The sequence below is a fragment of the Dromiciops gliroides genome, chromosome 4, assembly GCF_019393635.1.
Source record: "Dromiciops gliroides isolate mDroGli1 chromosome 4, mDroGli1.pri, whole genome shotgun sequence".
NCBI lineage: Eukaryota > Metazoa > Chordata > Mammalia > Microbiotheria > Microbiotheriidae > Dromiciops > Dromiciops gliroides.
The window spans coordinates 165,070,493-165,089,240 of record NC_057864.1 but is presented as its reverse complement, the minus strand read 5'-3'; the positions used below and the strand labels follow the sequence as shown (position 1 = coordinate 165,089,240).

At 36.7% G+C, this 18,748-nt stretch overlaps 1 protein-coding gene across 1 annotated transcript in view; it reads right to left on the bottom strand.

Annotated features, from left to right (window-relative positions):
• BCAS3 (BCAS3 microtubule associated cell migration factor) overlaps window positions 1-18,748 on the bottom strand; it is a 789,343-nt gene that overhangs the window by 431,660 nt on the left and 338,935 nt on the right. Inside the window, exon 17 of the mRNA XM_044003231.1 lies at window positions 5,627-5,777. Within this exon, the coding sequence (XP_043859166.1) occupies window positions 5,627-5,777 (151 nt within the window). The remainder of the gene's footprint in view (window positions 1-5,626; window positions 5,778-18,748) is intronic.

Genomic DNA, 18,748 nt, shown 5'->3' with positions numbered 1-18,748 from the left:
GATGGGCCAGTCCTCTACCAGTTCAATTCAGTACAATTCAATTTATATCTATGCACTGCTTACTATGGGCAAGATCAAATGGCTGAAGTGGCACATTGATAACCAAGAGGGAAAAGTCTCCAATACCTGGAGAAGAGTTTTTATGGAAGATCAATGGAAAACGAACCTGGAAAACTAAGGTTTGGGGGAGTGAAGTGACTTGCTCAGGGTCATACAAGTGGCAGACACATGACAGAACCATGGGGCTGTCTGACTTCCAAGAACACCATTCTGTCCTGCAAGCAAGAATAAGTGTCCAGCTGAGTAAAAAAACATGAATTTATAGGGGAATGAATTAGGATTATATGGGAAAGGAAAGAGAGAAGTCGGGTGGTAAAAGGGAACTTGGACTGCAGCTGAGAAGGGAGTCTGAGGTGCTGTACTTTAGCAAAAGGGCAGTAGAAAGAATGATGGCTTTGGCATCAGTGTCTTGGTTTTGAATATAAGCTCTGTCACTAACTAAAGATGTGATTTGAGCAAGTATTCTTAGAAGTGTCTCAGATCACTGAGAAAAAGCATCACCAAGTCTCAATTTCCTCATTTGTAAATTGAAAGAGTTAAAGTAGAAGCCCTTTGATATTCCTTTCCACACTAAATCTATGAATCTACATAGTGTGAGAATGTGTGTTGGCATAACAACCTAGTACAATGAATACATTTCTGTTTTCCTTGATCACTAAAAATAAAGGTATTTGTGGGTTTGGTTTGGTTTGTTTTTAAAATTCTGGATTCTGCTTTATTTTTCTCCTGCAGGTTCTTAATCCAGGGACTGAATGTCTTGTGGGGACCTTACTACAAGTAGAGAGATAAAATTCTTCTCATTTTACAAGCCCTAAAGAGATGAAGCAATTACTCTTATTATAAATAAGAAAGAAACAGAGGAAGGGGCAAATAGCTATTCATATGGAAAACTGTATTCCTCCTGTCAACAAAATCACAAAAGTAAAATGAATTAAGAAATGTGAAGTCCAAATGATTTAATGATAATACATCTGACTGAGGTTCTCAGTTGACTAGATTTTTCTCTGAAATATGGGACAAATTTTATGATTGTTACATAGCTTTGGGGATGGCAGGTCAGCTACCTCTTGTACTCTTATCCAGGAGAAGTGAGTTAAGTTGAGATTTCAGTCCTTCTCTGACTGAGATATGAGCTCAAAGAAGAACCAGCAATGACCAGAATCTGTGCTTTAGAGTGCAGGAGGGCCATGTGAAGCACTCTGTCATGTAATCATAAGACTATTAAGGCATATTGACTAAAAGGCTCGTTAATATGCACTTCTCCTTTCTGGTTAGCACAACAGCAAGTGGAAATAGAACATGAAGAAAGTGCTTTGTCCACTCTTAGTCAAATTAGACTCTTGGCAAATCAATTTGCTTCTGATACCTTAAGTTTCTTTTCCTCTGAAATTTGGATAATTCTAATTCCCATTTATACTGTGTTTTGCTCACAACAACACTATAAAACAGGGAATATAAATATCTATTATCTATAGTGTAAAAATACGGTCACTATCACAGATAGTGTATCATCATTAAGTGTCTGAAGTTTGAATTTGAACCTAGGTCTCATGATTCCAAGTCCAATACTCTCTCCACTACACCAAGCTCATTATTTTGTTTTTGTTTTTGGTTTTTTTTGCAGGGCAATGAGGGTTAAATGACTTGCCCAGGGTCACTCAGCTAGTAAGTATCAAGTATCTGAGGTCGAATTTGAACTCAGGTCCTCCTGAATCCAAGTCTGGTGCTTTATTCACTACGCCATCTAGAGGCCCCAGACTATGCTCATTATTAACAGAACTTTATAGTCTACCTTTCTACAGGAGTCCTGTCAGGTACTGTAAGAATTACTATTCACATTTTACAAAGCAAAAATCTCAAATTTATTACCATGACGTGACCAGCAAGTACAGAGATAATATCTGAATTCAAACCTTTTAACTCTGAGTTCAAAATTCTTTCTGTTATACCAAGACACATTCTGACAATATTTTATATGTCTTTACTCCCAGCCACACAGGAGTACTATAAGAACAAGTGAAATAATCTACATACACTATAAAATAGCATACAAAATGTAGCCTTATTTTACCACTCTTCATATACTACAAAAAGGAGATATAGTTGGTGCCTGAAACCCAGCATTCCATATCCTGCTTCCCTGTCTTTACCAAGCCATCCCATGCCTGGAATGTCATCTCTCTTTGTCTCTGTCTCTAAGAACTATAGTCACAAAACAATGCTTTTCTTCCTTCAAGTCTCAACTCATATGGAGCCTTCTCAGTGAATTCAACCTTGTATTTACCCTTTCTGTATAGATGTTTTAATCTCTCCAGCAATACACAAGCTCAGTGAAGGCATGGAGAGTTTTGTCTTTGAACTCTCAGTGCCTTGCATATATTAGGAACTTATTGCATATTTCCTGAATTGTTGAATTATGTGAAAATGTATTGTAAATTATAAAGCTCTAGAATTTTTTCTATATCAGATTTATGAGTGAACTGACATATCCTACCCATCATCATGCCATACTACCTACTTGCCAGTCTCTTCCTCAATCTGAAACCAATGCTCCCTGGGGCCCTGAGATTTGATTATAAAGTACTTCACTATCTCTTTCCCATTTCTCAGGCCCAACACAATATTTCCTAGAGATCTCTATGCCTTGGCCCCATGCCCCATTTTCAACCTCTAAGTCTGAGAAAAGTAATCTACTCTTCTTGACAAGGATATCTTAATCAATCTCCTTATTACTCTATTTACTCCATTCACCACTCTCACTTATTTCTCCTGAACACTTTTTCTTTAACTAGATTTCCATATATGTGTGTATTACCCTATTAGAATGCTAGGCACATTGGTACATTGTTAGTTGCCACTTTGGAAAGCAATTTGGAATTATCCCCAAAAAGTGACTAAAATGTCTATACCTTTGACCCATATCCCATTCCTGGGTTTATACCCCAAGGGAGCCATTGATAAGAGGACATATATAAAAGCAATTTTTGTGAAAGCTAAGAATTGGGAACAAAATAGATACCCATCGATTTGGGAATGGCTAAACAAATTGCAGTACATGAATGTGATGGGGTATTACTGTGGTGTGAAAAATGATGAATGTGATGAATACAGAGAAGGATAGAAAGATCTACATGAACTGATGCAGAGTATATAATAAGCACAGCCAAAAAATAATGACCATAACAATGCAAAGAACAATCTCTCTCTCTCTCTCTCTCTCTCGCTCTCTCTCGCTCTCTCTCTCTCTCTCTCTCTCTCTCTCTCTCTCTCACACACACACACACACACACACACACACACACACACACAATGTGGTGGTTGCAAAATGATAAAGAAGCATGACTTGAAAGAAGAAAAAAAAGAATGCTTCTAATCCATCCCAGTGTGGATGTGAGAGGTCTTCTATTACACATGTTTTCAGACTTTTCAATGTATTTTTACCATTGAGCTGATTTTTACCTCTTCTTTGTAGTGCTTTTTTTGTCTTTAAAAAAATTCTGTTTGCTACAAGAAATGACTTTCTAGGAATACAAGAGGGCGGATACTGAGGAAAATTATGACATTGTAAAAACCAAAAGACATGAATTAAAACTTACTTAAAAAATAATTTGTGTGCTTTGAAAAAAATGGCCTTAATTTGTTGATGGTATTTACATTGTGAGGGCTAAGCACCATATCTCAAACATAATAAGTGGTTAATAAATGTTTTCTGACTCATGGCCAATGAAAAATGACTTTTGTCAAAGCAGCCAGGTCCTAGCTCTTCAGTTTATAGTTTTAGAGACTGCAGCCTAAAATCTCTGAAGGGTTAAGTGACTTGCCTTGAGTCAATTAAGTGATAGCCAATAAATGTCAAAGATGAGACTGGAATCCAGGTCTTCTCGACTCTGAAGACAGCTCTCTATCCATTATGACACACTGCCTCCCAGAGATAGCTATGTGGCACTATTGTTATAAATCATAAAATGTTTGAATTAGAAGGTAGACTGGAGATTACTTAGCCTTCTCATTTTACAGATAAAGAAGCCAAGGGCCAGAGGGATTGTGATGTTATGTGACTAATAATATATGGGCAATTAGTGACCAAGTAGGATTAAGAGAACTGAGGTTCCTAGCCCTATTTAGTCCATTGCTTTCTCTACTATATCATATAATGGTGCAAAACTAGAGCAAAGAAAATTCAAATAAATTATCCAAAGTAACTTGGCAGGTCATGGCTAAACTTGAGTAGAACCTATTTATAGGGCTTACAGATTCATAGAAGATTAGAGCTGGAAAGAGACCTTAGAGATCATCTGTGCCAGGGATGATTAACCTTTTTTGTATCCTGAACCTCTCTGTCTGTCTGTGAAAGCCTATAGACCCCTTCCTAGAATAATGTCTTTAAATATATAAAATAAAATGATAGAATTATAAAGAAAACCAATTATTGAAATAAAGATGTAATTTTTCTTTCATTAAGAATTACTTTTCGGGGCAGCTAGGTGGCACAGTGGATAGAGCACCAGCCCTGGAGTCAGGAATACCTGAGTTCAAATCCGGCCTCAGACACTTAACACTTACTAGCTGTGTGACCCTGGGCAAGTCACTTAACCCCAATTGCCCCACTTTAAAAAGAAATAAAAGAAAAAGAAAAAAAAGAATTATTTTCATTAATACCTGGGATTATAAAGGAAGGAAACTATATAGAAATACAGTTGTCAACATATTTAAAAAGGAAGTTCACAGACCCTACATTAAGAATCCTTATAGAGGGGGCAGCTGGATGGCACAGTGGATAGAGCACCGGCCCTGGATTCAGACACTTAACACTTACTAGCTTGTGACCCTGGGCAAGTCACTTAATCCCAATTGCCTCACCCCCCCCCCCCAAAAAAAAAGAATCCTTATAGAGGAGGAAACTCTCAGAGAAATGAAGCAATGTGCCTAGAGCTGGATATCTATATATTGCCTACAACATCACACTGCCCCAGTCCACATGAAGAGTATTAAAGGCAGTGCTAACACAAAAACTCTCTCTAGTATTGGTATTGGTCAAAATTGGCCAAAGAATATGCATGGAGAATGTTCTTCTATGATGACAAGAATGTGCAAATGACACATTGAGGCAAATGCAAAAACACTAAAGTCTAGACTAACAGAGCTGGGTTTTATTAGCCAAAGTGAGTCTTCGTTGTTGTTTTTGCAAGGGAGGAAGAGGGAGGGAGGGAGGGAGGAATGAAAGAAAGTAAGAAGGAAGGGAAGGAGAGAAGGAAGGAGAGAGTGAGAGAGGAAGGGAAGGGAAGGAAGGAAGGAAGGAAGGAAGGAAGGAAGGAAGGAAGGAAGGAAGGAAGGAAGGAAGGAAGGAAGGAAGGAAGGAAGGAAGGAAGGAAGGAAGGAAGGAAGGAAGGAAAGAAGAAACCTGTGTTTTAAAATTTGTACCTAAATGGTTGCCATTAAGTCTCATGCTACGGGAAAAAAAGAAGACAAATCAAAACCACATTAATGAAAAGCATGTCTTGTTCTTATGCGCTAGCTACTGAAAAATAGCATGATATAAAGCAACAAGTGTGAATGGTTTGCTTACCCTGTGCGTTTGGTGATGGTCCCCAATGTCATTGGCTGCTTGATTTGCGCAAGAGGCACCACTACCATTAAACTAGGGAGGGGGGAAAGTCGAGGGTTGCCAGGGTTGTTGTTGGTGAAGTTGTTGTAGGAATCTTGACTGTTTAGTTTTCCTTCAATGAAACAAAGAAACACCAGCATTAGCAAAGGATGCTCTTCTACTTCTGAAGCCACGGGCTCTAAATCTGCTGATTTGAAGCAAGAAGTATTTTAGTTCAAAAATGAATCCCAAAAAATTTCTGTTCTCTCAGAGAATGAAAGCTAGAAAGGACTTTATTTATTCCAATCCTGTCATTATAGAAATGGAAATATAAGGTCTAGAGAAATAAAGTAACTTCTTTAAAATTACACAGTTTTTAATTAACAGATCCAGAACTGGTGGACTATAAGATCTGCCTCCTGCTGTACTGTCATTTCTAGCTCCAAGGAATAAATGGATCACCATCATTGTGGATAATTTGGCAGGGAAACACTCTAATAGGCCACTAATGAATTTTCAGCATTTGAGTAGATATAAAAAAAACACCCAGAAATTCTTAAGTCAAGGTAAGAATGTATTTTTTTTTTAATTGGGAGGTGTGGCTGAAAATTTAGGCAATATTTTCTGACATGATGCCACAAATTCTCAAAATTTTAAACATCTATGGATTAAACAAACTAAAATTTTAAAAAGTGACAGAATGACTATAAAATGAAAACCCCACAATCTGTTTCCAGTACCATATAAAAAGCAAAGTTATACATAGAATAAAAAAGAGAGGTTCAAACATTTACTGTGCACCTGAATCCAAAAAAGAACAAGTTGGATCCATGCTATTAGATAAAGCAAACATAAAAACTCATACAATACATGAAGAAAACAAGGAAATTACATTATTCTAAAAGGAACCATAGATAAGAAACAAATATTAAGATGACATACTTCAAATGCCATAGCACCTAAATTTAAAAGGAAAAACTAACAGAATTACTAAAAGATATAAATAGCCAATGCAACCATATTAGGAGACTTTAATGTTTCTCTCTCAGAGATGGACAAATCTAACAGAAATATAAACAATAACATAAAAGAAATTGTTGAGGTCTTTAGAATTAAAGACTTATGGTGACTTCTAAATGAAACCATTAAAGAATATCCATATTTCTCACCACCATTTTTTTTCCTCAGCATTTTAAAAAATGACCACATTTGGCACAAAAATTCAAATAAATGTAAAAACCCCCAAACACTCAGCATATCCTTTATAATAAATACCAATACCATAATAAAATAAAAACATTTAATTTAGAGAGCACAAACAAAAAACATATACCTAAGTAGAGACTACTTAAGGATCACTAAATAGCAAGCAGATCAAAAGCAAAATCGAACTATTAGTAATAATGTAAAAGAGATAATGGGGGAGCAGCTAGGTGGCACAGTGGATAAAGCACTGGCCTTGGTTTCAGGAGGACCTGAGTTCAAATCCAGCCTCAGACACTTGACACTTAACTAGCTGTGCAACCCTGGGCAAGTCACTTAACCCTCATTGCCCTGCAAAAAGAGAGAGAGTGAGAGAGTGAGAGAGAGAGACAGAGAGAGACAGAGAGAGAGAGAATAATGGGACAAAATATCAAAATTTCTCATTTGCAAGTAAAGCAGAACACAAAGGAAAAAATCATATCCCTAAAAACATAGATTAACTAAGTGATTACAGAGCTGCAGTATGGTGTAGTTAAAAAAAGAGAGAGAAGTAAAGATTTAAATCTCAGTTCCAGCATTTACTAATTTAGTGACCATGGGCAAGTCACTTAACTCCGTTGGATCTCAGTTTCTTCATCTGTAACTAAAGATTACATGAGATAATATATGTCAAGTACTTGGTAAACCTTAAAAGGGTGATATGTCAGCTTGAAAGATCTGAAATCATTGTATTAGCTAAAGAATATAATTGTACTATGTTAACTTCATTTGTTCATAAAATTATGTTTCATTTACTGGCACATGTGAAGACTCAGTGGAAAAAAACATTGAACACGAAATGTCTAGAGTTATCAGAATTTTTTTTTTTTTTTTTTTTGCTCCTGCATCACTATATATTCAGATAGAAGACCTGGAGTCAGAAAGACACAAGTTCAAACATCATGACCATTGGCAAAATGACCATAGCATTTCCTTAATGGTGAGCCTGGCATTCAGCATCCCTCAACCCTGCTACTGGTTTAAAAAACTCACATTGGACTCTGTCCCCAAGAACCTTTTGTAATACATCCAAGTAAATAACTGGTGGTGATGTCAAAAACACACAGTGATTTATAATTTTAGATATTTCCTTAATCTAACACCTTATATGAAACATTTCAAAATACTGCACTCTCTTAATTCGTTTTAAATTAATAATAGAAGGTAAATGAAGACAGTGAAAAGTTAAAGGGACTAATCTGAAGATAATGATAGAATTAATATGGAAAGTCTAGGGTCCAGCTGCCTCCTTAACCTGATAAAAGACTAAAGCAGAAAAAATAAATATTTCAGGAGAGCTTATAACATGCTTCCAAATTTGTATTTTTTTTTGTTTGTAAATCAAACCCTTCAAAATGTTATTGGCACTCATTAATGAGTTATATCTGAGGCCAAAAGCAGTAGTCCCTGCCAAAAGACCATGTGACATGGTCCATGTCCCATTTTTCAAGTGAAAATTTGTATTTGTCTAAACCAAAATGTCTACAATGCCAGCCAAATTACCATCAGGTTTGGGAAAAAATTGTAATTCTGGCTTATCAAGACTGGAAGCCCAATTCACCTACTCTTAAAGAACAGTTAAGCTACAAGATGGATACCAAAGGGAAATAGTGACAAGTTTTACAATATTCTTGGGAGTAAGCTCCCGTTTAATCATATTCTCAGTTTTGATATGACTTTCTGCTTTCTGTATAACACTGTAGCTACCACCTTTCAGCCGTAAGCCACAAAAGCAATGGGCTACAAATTACCCAGACAGGAGGAAAAGAAATGTAAAGAAAGCAGAGAAAGAAAGAAAGGAAACAATGCAGGAGCCAGCCAGCTTATAATAGAATCAAGGGGCTTTAAAGAGACAAGCCATGGTGAATTAGAAGGTTTAGATCATTAACTTGTTTTTCTCTGTTTCCATAATGCTGTGAAATGTCGGCTTTGTCCCCAGTCAAAGGGAGGCCATATTGGGAATTAGGTTCCTAAACAACTGGGGCATTCTAAATAGACATTACACAAACCCCAGGTCAAATCCATACAGGCTGGACTGAAGAGGGTACTTTAGATTCAAACCCACTACACCCCCAGTTCAACCACCTTTTTCTAAGGAAGAAAAACAGTACGAAAGAGTTTCCCTCACAGGAAGCAGACTGAAAAACCATAATGGCACTTCAAATGGATTGAAGATAGGAGAAGGGAAAAAAAATCTTTAATGAATTTCTCATCTTTCTAAAGACACTCAATGCTTTCTTTGCCTTCTCCTCAGGGTCATTTAATTCAACATAACGAGTAGCTTATTGGCTTTTTCCCTCTTTCTTTCCATTTTTAAACCCCTATGACATTATACATTCAGGAAAACTAATTCCCCCAAAAGAATCTTAAGATTACAAGAGTTAGTTTGGCGATTTGGCTTTTGTTTAACATTGCCCTGACAGAAGACAGACCTGAATGGTAGCAATCAATCGTCTATCACAACTCATTCAGGGGACAAATGACATATATTTAAAATTTTACATAAAAAATGAAGAGTATGAGAAAAACAAAACAAAATGAAAAATATAAAAAAGGCAGAGAAGTTACCCTTTGTTTAAAAAATTTCCTTTCAAGATTCACATTAGTAAAGCTAACAAGAGCTAACTTGTTCATATTTTAGAGACTCAATTCTCTTTAAAAGAAAAACAAAAAACAAAAAGCAAAACAAAACAAAACAAAAAACCCCAAGCTAGACATTGCTATAACCACAAAGAACTCACTTGTATGAAGCCAGTGTTTAGATGCAGCCAGGTAGCCTCTGGCCAAAACTGTTTCATGGCTATTCTTTCCTTGTATAACGGGCTTAGGAAATCTTATCTGTCAAATTTACTCATTTTAACAAAAATTAATCTTATTTTACCTATTCCTAATAGATTAAAGAACAACTTAACCATGAAGTGCCCTGGAGTTGAAGCTATTCTCTAATCTGAAGCTTTCAGATCTTTGTTGTCAACTGTCTATACTTCAGTAAAGGAGCAACATCAGTATGACTGAGTTAAATTAACTCAAGGAATTCAGGCTACCATCCCAGATGACAACTAAAGAATGTCCCATGTTCCAAATTATTAAGAGATGATAGAAGATAGATAGATAAATGATAGATCAGATTATCACAACTTCTATTACCCTAAAATGTTTTTATCATATAAAGAAACATCATGCAAACTGTAGTTTTACTTGTTCCAAACCATGACTTTCTGACTTCTAACAAAAAAAAATCATGTTTTAGGTGGTTTGGCTAGCTGTGTTAACAGGACACAATGTGAAAAGGAGAAAATAGAAATACAAAGAAAGGTTCTTAAGCAACATCTTATTCCAGAAAATATGAAGATAGACCTTTATACACTCAAGATAGTACAGCATTTGTCTTAAAGAAAGACTCAGGCAGGAAGCATATATAAAGTCAGCTACAGAAGTGTCAGAAATGTAAAAGGACTGTGGACTATTTTCTTTCTTTTTATCATCAGAGTATGAAGTTAGCCTCCAGAATTTAGGTAATGGTTTAACCAAATGCTCTACATCCCCAGGCAGCAAATGGATGTTTTTACAATACCCATTGGAGATGTTAACTGAAACTTCAATAAATGCCACCTAAGCAAAACAAGGAACAAGAATCTCAGGCACAGAAAATGAAAGTTGATTTCCCTGTCATTTCTCTTTTAGAATTCCTATTAAAGTCAATGGAAGTTATCTACACATGTTAAGGGGATAATTAAAGGCAGCATTCACAATGTACACAGGACATGGAAGGTAGCTAAATATATTATAGATAAAAATGATAAAATTAATACACAAACTGGATAGGGTATCTAGGTGGCACAATGAATACAGTGCTAGGGCTGGAGTCATTAAGACATGAGTTCACATGTAAGCTCAAATACTTACTAGTTTTGTGACCCAGTCACTTAACCCTGTCTGCCTCAGTTTCCTTCTGTAAAATAAGCTGGAGAAGGAAATGGAAACCAATACAGTATCTTTGCCAAAAAAAAAAAAAAAACACAAAAGAACCACATACCCAAATGGGGTCATGAATAGTTGGACATGACTAAAATTACTGAACAACAAAAATACGCAAACCATGAAGGAAGTCGAATAGAATATTTGGGGGCCTGCTTTTAGAAGAAAATATGAGTAACAAGGATAGTTTTATTATATGTAGATATTTAAAAATCATTTAATATCATAGTGGGAAAGTAGAAATAAATGTCACTATTACAGATTTGTCACAAATAACTGTTGATTATTATCTATTCAGTTCTATGACTGGACTATAGCACTGAACATGTGACTATCTCAGAAAACCCCAGGTACATCCTAGTCATTCAATAATTAGTCAACGAATATTTCATGAACATCTAACGTATACCAAGAAATGTAAGAACCATTTCAAAGAAAGAAGAGGGCTTGGGAGCAAGCAGAATACAGAGTAAGAAGGGAAGACTTAGAGAGGTCCCCAAGATTTGTAAACTAGGAGATCAGATGAACAGGGCTAACACCACCAACAACAAAAATTCAAGTGATGCTTATAAATTACACATTTTAGACATATTAATTACCAGTTATGGTAGACGATCTAAGTGGGAGTTAGAAATCCAAGGCTGCCACCCAGGTAAGCAGTTAGGGCTAGAAATATTGATCTGAGAGTAATAAGGAAAAGGATTACTGTTGAAGAAAGAGTATGTAAACTCACTAGGTAAACATAGAGAAAGAAAATCTCAGAGCTGAGACAAAGCTTTGGAGAAAGACCATAATTAAGTGTAAGAAGAGGAACCAGCAACAGAAGGCAAAAGAACAGTCAGTGAAGTAGTTAGAGGATCAAGAAAATATAATGTCACATAAAGCAAATGAAAAGTTTCAAAAAGAAGAATATGAAGACAGCACAATGTGCTTCAATCCTGTCTCCAATATTTGGTAGCTATGTGATCATGGGTAATTAATTTAACCCCAAACAGTCATTATTTCCTTATCTATAAAATAGGGATAAAACCTGAAATATCACACCACAGGGTCACTTTTATCATCATTAGTTTTTTGGAGTTTTTTTTTGTGTTTTTTTTAGTGAGGCAATTGGGGTTAAGTGACTTGCCCAGGGTCACACAGCTAGTAAGTGTGTGTTAAGTGTCTGAGGCCAGATTTGAACTCAAGTACTCCTGACTCCAGGGCCGGTGCTCTATCCACTGCGCCACCTAGCTGCCCCTATCATTAGTTTTTAATAGACAGAAGGCTAAAAACAAAGCCATTGAGTTTAACAAGGATGTTACAGGTAATAATAAAAACTCACATTCATAGGGTCAGTTAAGGTTTGCAAAGTGCTTTCTTCACTTTTCCATAGTGGTAATTTTCCAACCAATAGTCTCAGAAAAGTGATAGAGGAGAAAACCAGATTTCATTATCAGGAATGTTAAAAGAAAAGGAGGGGCAGCTAGGTGGCACAGTGGATAAAGTACCAGCCTTGGATTCAGGAGGACCTGAGTTCAAATACTTGACACGTACTAGCTGTGTTATCCTGGGCAAGTCACTAAAGCCTCACTGCCCCAACAAAGAGAGAGAGAGAGAGAGAGAGAGAGAGAGAGAGAGAGAGAGAGAGAGAGAGAGAGAGAGAGAGAGAGAGAGAGAAAGAAAAGAATGGCAGCAAAACAAACATTTAAGGACTTTTTCAAGACCTAAGCATGTGTTAAAGCAGAAATAGAAGGAACTTGTGGATAGAAAAAACTCATGGAGTGGAAAAAACTCAAGATGGTATAGAGGGAAGAGAAAATTGTGGGACCAAGGAAGCAGAGATGGGGACCAGAGTATGGATGGTAAATCTAGGCAGATGCAGGGATGTTGATATATTTTGAGATAAAGCTTAGGGATACAAGTGAAAGCTAATGTTTGATGACTTCTGGCTTCCTTGTAAAGTAGGAGGTGAAATGATTTAAACAATCAATACTATACATCCTAAGTAAAAATATGGTTCCAAAAGTTAAAATGAACATGTTCAGAAAGTCAAAACTGAATGCTGTGAAGTTCTAATGACCAAGCTTAGAGTCAAAGAAGAGATATGAGAGGGCATCTTAATCTCTTCTTTACAAAAAGAGAGTGGAGGGACTATGGAAATGAAGGATAGTGTATACTGTTATATCTGGTTGATATATTGGTTAGTTTTACTAAACTGTGTTTCCCCTCTCTTTTTTCATTCGTTGTTATGAAAACTGGCATGGGAGTAGTGAATAAAAAGCTGCCCTCAGAGCCAGGAAGATCTAGGTTCAAATCCTAATTCTTAGGCACACTGGCTGAATGCCTGGGCATATCACAACCTCCCAGTGCATTAGGAAGTTGAGAGAGTGACAGAGAAAGTCTCAGCGTTCAACGGTGGAAGAATTTCCTCACAGACGGTTCCCTTCAAGGAAATCACTCGTCTAGTCTATTCTTTTTGATAAGGCATGGCTTTCTGGGAGGGCTATTTTGTGAAATTCAGGTGAAGCAAAAACAAAAGACATTGGTAAAGATGTATTTAAAATATCATATTTTTGAAAATAATTTTAAAATGCTAATTTCTATATTATTCAAAGAAAAAAATCTTTTAAATTCTTTTGGGGAATGGGGGGATGATACTTTTTCTTCCTGCTTCTCAGTTCCACAAACCCTTGGACCTAATTTTCACTGATAGCTCTTCTGAGCAAAGTTTCAAACAGTATTTGCTCCTGTCACAGGATCATGAAAAAGACTGCCTTTTATAGTCATCAGAAGTTATTCTAATAGAGATGGCTCTGACAAGTTAAGACTGGGTCACCAGGCCTCCTCTAGCACTAGGTGACTAGAGGGAGTGTTTCTCATTGCTCTCCTCTGGCACCCAGAGCAGCTGGGTCAACAAAATTACACTGACAACAGAATCCTCTCTGCACTGGATCCAGTAAGAACAGTCCTGTGGTTACTTTCATCAAGGCCCAAGTCTTAGGCCTATTTAGTCAGCTCTTCTTGAAGAGGTAGCAGTATTCAATGACGAAAAAGGCAAACAAGTATAGACCGAGTGCTTTGAGCCTGATCAAATCTCCTGACATTTGTTTTCTTCATATTAAAGGCTCAAAATATTCCTTCTCATTCTACATGCCAGGGATACACAAAATAAATAATATCATGAGAAGCTTTCTGAGATGCTTGAAGAAAATCACTGTGCAAAACTAATCCTGCCCACCTTTCTTGTTGCTGCTTTTTAACTCCAAAAGAACAAAAAGTAGGATTCCAGTATTTTCATTACAAGTGAATGAACTGGACACAGACATCTCAAAACAGCAGAATGAATGTAAATTTCCAACGCCTCTGCACTTTCAAGCTCCAGCTGGGACAAGACCTATAAAGTGACAAAATGTCACAAGAAAGGCTGTTCCCATAGTATTTCTGGCACAATGAGACACAGGAAGTCCTAAAAACTTCATGAGAAAATTAGTTCTTGCAAGACTCCTTGTCCTATTTTGGGGGGCTCAAGTCTATACAGATAAACTTTATAGAAGCGTCTTTATATAAATCTACTGTAATTCTGAACCTTTAGAGGTTCACCAGCCTCCCAAAATGAGTAGTTATAAAATCCCCCCAAAAGCCCCAAAACAACCAAGCACCAAAAATACTGTTTGCCAAAAGGTGAAAGAAGGAATGTCATCTGGAGAGGGAAGAAGGGGAAAGAAGAGAATAAGCACTTAAGTAGTGCCTATTATATGCCAGGCAGTGTGATAAACACTTTACTGATATTATGTCATGTGATCCTGGAGGGGAGGAGACATGATAGGAGAGGAGAGGATCACAGAATTGAGAATAAAATTATTTTTCTGGTTGTTAAAAAAAGATCATTAATAGTGATCTTTCAGATTATTAAAAGGGGACATCAATATATGAATTATTTTTTTAAACATTTTCAAAAGAAAGCAATAAACTAGGAAGAGAAGCAGGAGTCACTGCTGGTGACTGACTTGCTTTGTAACTCTAGGTACTAAATGTCTATGTGTCTCAACATTTCTAAATGAAAATGGAAAGAAGCATGATAAATGACACTTAGGTTTTATTCACAATAGCCCTGTAGTATATAGAAAGTAGTCTAAGTCTCAGTAACCTCTAAAGAAGAACAAAGTGATACCCAGAGATTCATAAAATCAGATGACAGAATTTGGAAATTGAAGCCTTAGAAACCATCATTTTATAGGAGAGGGAAATGAGTCATAATAAGATGTTTTTTGACATGCCAACAGTGAGACAGCTAGTTAGCATTAGATAATGAAAAAATACAGCATGACATAGTGGTTAAGTAAGAGTGATGAACTTGGAGTCGGGATTGGATTTCTAGCTCTGACACAGGCACAGGTTGTGTGTCCAGGGGCAAATTATTTAAACTGTTTTTACTGTTAAGTCTCATATGTAAAGGAGGAGTAACGAGATTTCACCACTTATTTCACAGAGTTGTTGTGAGGAAAATTCTTTTTTCATATGGGTAATTATTTTTAATGCTTTCTCTTTTAGAGCAGTTAGCACAAAGAGGACAATGTCTGCAGGGCAGCTTGGAATTCTGGGAAAGCACAGGAATGCCAGTTTCATTTGGGATGTCTGTTCTCTTCCTGATTCTTGCTCCTCCAGGCCTCTTGTTCTGATTTTCCCTAACTGCCTTCTCACGGAAGTGACCTGGAAAATGGTAAAGCTGTGGATTGCATCTGCTCCTACAGAGAGGGGCTAGTGAGTAGGCAAAGGCCTTCCCTCTGGGATCTGGAAGAGCTTCCCTGATAGAAAGAATTCAGAGAACCTATGGTTAGGTCACTCATTCCTCCTCTTGAACATGAGCTGACTGGAGCTAAAATATGCTATTTGTGATTGCCACCATATCATGTAGGCATTATTCCAAGCCATGGTTTTCCAGACATTCTACACCACAAATACACAGAGGAAAAATGGATTAAGTTGAGGATAAAAGTGAAGAGAGAAAATAACAATGGGCTTTGTTGCTACACTCAGGGAACAGCCTGTCATGTCAGTTTTGCAGAGGTATATTCCCAAACTGGCCATCATTAACAGACTCACTTGCACAGAGGAAAAAAAAGGAGGCTGAAAGCTCCGGACAAAAGAAATCCCTGCAGACAAAGTAAAAACAAATTAAAGGCCCCATTATAAAACACAGATGCTACAAGGAAAATAAACTTCCCAAGATTTACTGGGCTTTGACAAAGTTGGACATTTGTGGAAAAGACATCAGCATCAACTCTCAGGTAATGCTGCTGCAAAGCTAACCTCTGTTCTGTTTTATCTTTACCCTTTCTGCAGAAGCTTGGTTGGTATTCTTAGCTTCTGAATGCAACGATCCGAGAACACGTGAACATGGCCTGTTGCCAGCTGCTTCTAAAGCTAGGTCCTGGGACTTGTTCACCATTCCAGACCAACTTTAACTTACAAAGTCTCTTTCTAATTTTTTACTCCAAACCAAATAAAGAAAAAAGTATTTTATAAAGATTTAAGACAGAGAAAATTTTATTGCTCTGCCTTTTTAAAAAAAATCAACTTTTTCCTACAGACTATAAGCAATGATTCTAAAATGATATTGTTAATAAACTTCTCATAGTGCTTTTCCATTTTAGAAGTCCTTTCTGAGGAAAAACGTGTAAGATAAAATGGCGAAAGAATCATAAACCAGATTTTACGGAAGAAGAAACAGAGTCTTGGAGATGGTAATTGACATCCTCAGATTCACATCTAATAAAGGGCAATAAAGACTTGAACCTGGTATTACTGACCTGAAGCTGAAGGTTCTTTCCACTAAATCACTTGTTTTTCAAATTGATTTATAACAAAATACAGAAAAAGATACATAGTTTTGTCATGGTTCAGCAGAGAGTTTTCCAAATATAGCATTCTATCAAGCAGGACTGATAAACAAGAAAACTTAAAGGAAACAAACCAGGAGACCATTTAAGTCATGGTTTTTAAAATTCAACTTAAAATCTTCTTTTTCCATCATTACTTGCAAAAGTTGTGGACTGTTTGCTGTTGTTTCCTTTTTTTTTTTTTAATTACAAGTGTTCCAGATTTGTCTTATTTTACCAAGTGAGGTCTAAGAAATTCATAATAAATAGGTATATATGTGTGTAGGTATATGTTTAGGGATACTAGTGGATCAAGTGTAAACTGGAATGATATGATGTTGAAGAAGAGATATGAGAAAGTACCACTCTTCATTTTTCTACAGAGGGCAAGTGCTATGGTTATGGAACACTATCAACTGTGGGCTTGACTGACATGCTGATGAATTCTGCTGAACCATTTTCTCTCTCTTTTTTTTCTTGGATATAAGAGATGGCTTTCTGAGTGAGGGAGGAAAAACAATTTGCTAAGAAATAACAATGATATAAAAACAAGATGTGTAAAAAACTTTTTTTAACAAATAAGGCACAGTAAGTTTAATGAAGGAGAAAGCAATATCTGACAGGAAGAACAAAAGGAATATTAGAGGTGCTCTGATGATTTCAAAAATAGAAAACATTGGTTGTTGAGATGAAGGGAAGAATAAAAAGGGGAAGTTCATTTAAAAGAAAACAAAAGGAACAAGAGTTTTTATAACAGCTATCCTACATAGAAGGCATTTTGATGTTGGAACTTGTGATACCATCTTATTTTTTCATAAAGGGAAAGGCCTTTATAAAATTCAATGTTTTCTATAGTGACATGATATACTCACTCTCCTCCATCTCTACACATTCTTAAAACACAGTAAAATCCTCATTTTTCAGCTGGGGTATAGGCCTCCCAGTCTCAGTAAAACACTTGCAGTGCCATTTTGCCCTATGCCACTGAAGACAACAGCAATTTACAAGTACCACTGTAAACAGAAACTCTGTCCCCAAATAATACATTTATCTATCACAGCAGACATATAACTATGTTGTGCTGTATGTGTCTTTCCAACAACAAAAATTCATTAACGTGTGTGTATTTATGTATGTATGTGCACACATGAGGTTTTTCCTCTTCCCCAGAAGGCCAAAGCAGTCAGCCTGCTTCTAATATCCTGCCATAGAGCTGAAAGGGCTAAAAATCCTATATGAACTAAATATTTTAACTGAGTTAACTCTGTGGTAGAAAAGTCCCAGGCTTTTTGACTCTGTCTCAATACAAGCACAATGGTAGCTTGTTTTGAGACAATCACAGGCAATCCAGGCTCAGGGAAGTTAAAGTCTGCTTAGCTATTGCTTGCTGTCCAATTTCACATTAAAGCTTTTTCAACCAAACACTAGATAATCGTTTAATGAAAGCCAAATAAAATCCCTTCAAATATACAATACAGGATAATAGGCAAATGTGAATTTCTTGCATGTGGGTTACTGTTGGTTAATGTTTTTTTGGGTGTGTTTTTCTTTTTCCATTTGATTTTTTTTTAAGTTCACTAGATGAGAATGAAAAGCTTCCCAGCTGCAGATCCAGGACTTTCACCCTCCTTTTTGACCTTTTCTCAGACATGCTCCAGTATAATCTGTAATCTACTTGAGTCGGAAGAGGAAACAGCAGCGCCCTAGTGAGAAACAGTGCCTTCTGACCCACATACTGAACTGGGCGGAAGCAAGACTAGCTCACAGGAGTAGTCTGAGAGAGTGGGACAGACAATTCAATAAAAATCATGAAAACACCAAAAACTCAGCACACAACTTGCTCCCTGCTGCTAAACAGAATGTTTAAAGAGGGGGAGATTAAAGATAAAGGAAGGTTAGTCCCATTACTACTTGTAATCATCCACTTTATTTTTCAATATTTGAGAAGTTGTGAGGTCTAGGGGTAGCGCTACATGTTGAAGTGTGTACTATTTCAACAGAGAAGCTTGGTTTTGTGTTGTTT